The 2,752-nt window shown below is 43.2% G+C and overlaps 1 protein-coding gene and 1 pseudogene across 2 annotated transcripts in view; one reads left to right on the top strand and one right to left on the bottom strand.

Moving 5' to 3' along the window:
- Window positions 1-2,752, bottom strand: part of NIF3L1 (NIF3 NGG1 interacting factor 3-like 1 (S. cerevisiae)) — a 20,948-nt gene that overhangs the window by 11,461 nt on the left and 6,735 nt on the right. The window contains exon 5 of one of the 2 annotated variants that reach the window (XM_006889077.1): window positions 1,487-1,570. In XM_006889077.1, coding sequence (XP_006889139.1) covers window positions 1,487-1,570 — 84 coding nt within the window. Of the gene's footprint in view, window positions 1-1,477; window positions 1,571-2,752 lie in introns of those variants that run through there. The other variant, XM_006889078.1, reaches the window with a different exon arrangement.
- Window positions 2,181-2,654, top strand: LOC102846663 (annotated as a pseudogene).

Raw genomic sequence — 2,752 nt, 5'->3', positions numbered from 1 at the left:
AAAAGAACGAACTGGGGAGGAGGGTTAGAGAAAACAGTGCAACAATGAATGAATGAAAACCCCAAATCTCTGTAAATGTTCATTAAAATTAATAAAATTTAATAAAAAACAAACAAACAAAAAAAAAAAAGAAAAGAGTACCAGAGGAATTTCTATTTGTGTTTCATTGACAATGCAAAGGTATTTGCCTGTGTAGATCACAATAAACTGTGGCTGACTCTGAGAAGAATGGGAATCCCAGAACATTTGATTGTGCTTACACGAAGCCTATACTTGGACCGGAGGCAGTCATCAGAAAAGAGCAAGGAGACCCTGCATGGTTAAAAATCAGAAAGGGTGTCCACCAGAGATATATTCTGTCTCTAGACCTTGCCAATCTATTTGCAGAACAAATCATCTGGGAGGCTGGGCTCTATGAGGAGGGATATGGCATCAGGACTGGAGGAAGACTCATCATCAGCCAACATTATGCAGATGATACAACCTTGCTTGTTGAAACTGAGGAGGACCGGAAGTGCTTGCTGCAGAAGGTCAAGGACTGCAGCCTTCAGTATAGACTGAAGCTCAACATCAAGAAAATAAAGATTCTCACCACTGATTGAGATTATTAACAGCATTAGTTTGCTTGGCTCCACAATCAACACTCTTGGTACCAGCAGCCAGAAAATCAAGAGACAAATTGCATTGGGAAAGTCAGCTGTCAGGGACCTCTCCAAAGTCCTGAAGAGCAATGACATCAATCTGGGGACTAAGGTGCACCTGATCCAGGCCAATTGCTTGCTATGTGTCAGAGAGCTAGACAATGACTAGGGATGTTAGAAAGAGAATTGATGCCCTTGAGCTGTGGTGCTGGAGCAGAGTGTTGAATATACCATGGTCTGCCAGGAGAACAAATAGGATAATCCTAGAGAGGGTAAAGCCAGCCTGCTCCTTGGAGGCAAGGATCTGAGGCTTAGTCTGACATACTTAGGGCAAGGTGCAAGGGTGGACCAGTCCTTGGAGAGGAACGCCATGCTTTGAGGGGTGGAGAGACAGAGAAAGAGAGGGAGACCATCGATGAGATGGACTGATACAGTGACTGGGGTAAGGATGGTAGGTGTGTCAGATATAGTAAAGCTGGCGCAGGATAGAGCAGGTTTCAGAGCTGTTGTACATAGGGTTGCTATGAGTCATAAGCAACTCAACACCACATAACAACAACGCCTATGATATAGATCTTCAAATGTTGAATTTCAGGATGAAGGTAGTTTAAATAAATGCTGGGTATCCATTTTAGCCATAATCTAACAATAAATTAAGTGATTCCATTTCTCCATAAAGAATGCTAAGTGTCCACAAATTCTGTGATGTTGCTTATTAGGTCAAGTTCAACAAAAATGTATTAGATATCCTCCATGTGTCAAGTGCCATCCTAAAATCTACTACAAACCATGGGGAGAAAAGGGTACATTAAAAAGCAGTAACAGAGGTACAAAGACTATCTTACCTGTAAGGTAAAGGTCGGCCTCCACACCCTGCAGAACACTGCTCCCAGAACCAGCACACAGGGCCACAACTCTGACTTGGGACTCTTCAAAGTAATGGAGAAGAAGACCATGTCTTAAAATTCTCTTATAATATTTTAATTTGTACACAGAATCCAGAATGAAACGCAGATTACATTCCTAGTCACATGACCAGTATGTGAATTTGCTAATTTTTAAACATTTTTAAATGTGGGTATCTTTGGTATTACATTAACTGTCCCAAAGCAGCATTAGTATTCCTCTGGACAAGGCTACACAGATCCACATCAGGCAGCCAGTGAGCAGTGCTAATGCCTCAGCTCTTAGGCTTTATTGTCATACTGTTGCTGAGCGAAGTAACTCAACCTGGGGTCCAGACAACAGAGCCAGGCTGCTACTGTCTAGTCTCAGGGGAGGAACATGAGGAACACAAAACATGCATCAGAAAGAGGACTACTAGGACATGATTTAGCACATAATTTTTAATCGAATATTTATCCTCAAAGAGGCTCTTCTGAAGAGTGACAGAAGTTAACAGAAAATTCAAGCCAAAATCCAACAAGGCCTCAGCATGTAGGTTTCTTGGATGCCCTTCATGAGTGCTCACTCCACTTTTACACCCTGGTACTTCAAAAAAAAGGAGGACCTGCGCCGCGACCCCCGCACCCTGCGCACATGGCGCTGCGAGCCTCGCGGAGTGTGCGTGCGCTCTCGGCGTCCAGCGCGCCCTGCCCGGCGCGGCGCTGGGGACCCGGGCCGGGCGCTCTGCTCGCAGTGCGTAAGTTCACAGACAAACATGAATGGGTGACGACAGAAAATGGTGTTGGAACAGTGGGAATCAGCAATTTTGCACAGGAAGCTTTGGGAGATGTTGTTTACAGTAGTCTTCCTGAAGTTGGGACAAAGTTGAACAAAGAAGATGAGTTTGGTGCTCTGGAAAGTGTGAAAGCTGCTAGTGAACTCTATTCTCCTTTATCAGGAGAAGTGACAGAGGTTAATGAAGCTCTTTCCGAAAACCCAGGACTTGTTAATAAGTCTTGTTAAGAAGATGGTTGGCTGATCAAGATGACACTGAGTAATCCTTCAGAACTTGATGAACTAATGAGTGAAGAAGCCTATGAAAAATACATAAAATCCATTGAAGAGTGAAAACAAAACCACTAAAAGTAGTCATCTAAAACAACTTATTCCAGCATTGCTGTCCTAAATTAGTAGGGGTTGAATTAAAGCAGCTTTTAGCAAAACAT

The sequence above is a fragment of the Elephantulus edwardii genome, unplaced genomic scaffold (assembly GCF_000299155.1).
Source record: "Elephantulus edwardii isolate Elephantulus edwardi_28Jun2011 unplaced genomic scaffold, EleEdw1.0 scaffold00075, whole genome shotgun sequence".
Lineage (NCBI taxonomy): Eukaryota > Metazoa > Chordata > Mammalia > Macroscelidea > Macroscelididae > Elephantulus > Elephantulus edwardii.
Note: the sequence above shows the minus strand (reverse complement) of the source record. Positions and strands in the feature narration are given on the sequence as shown.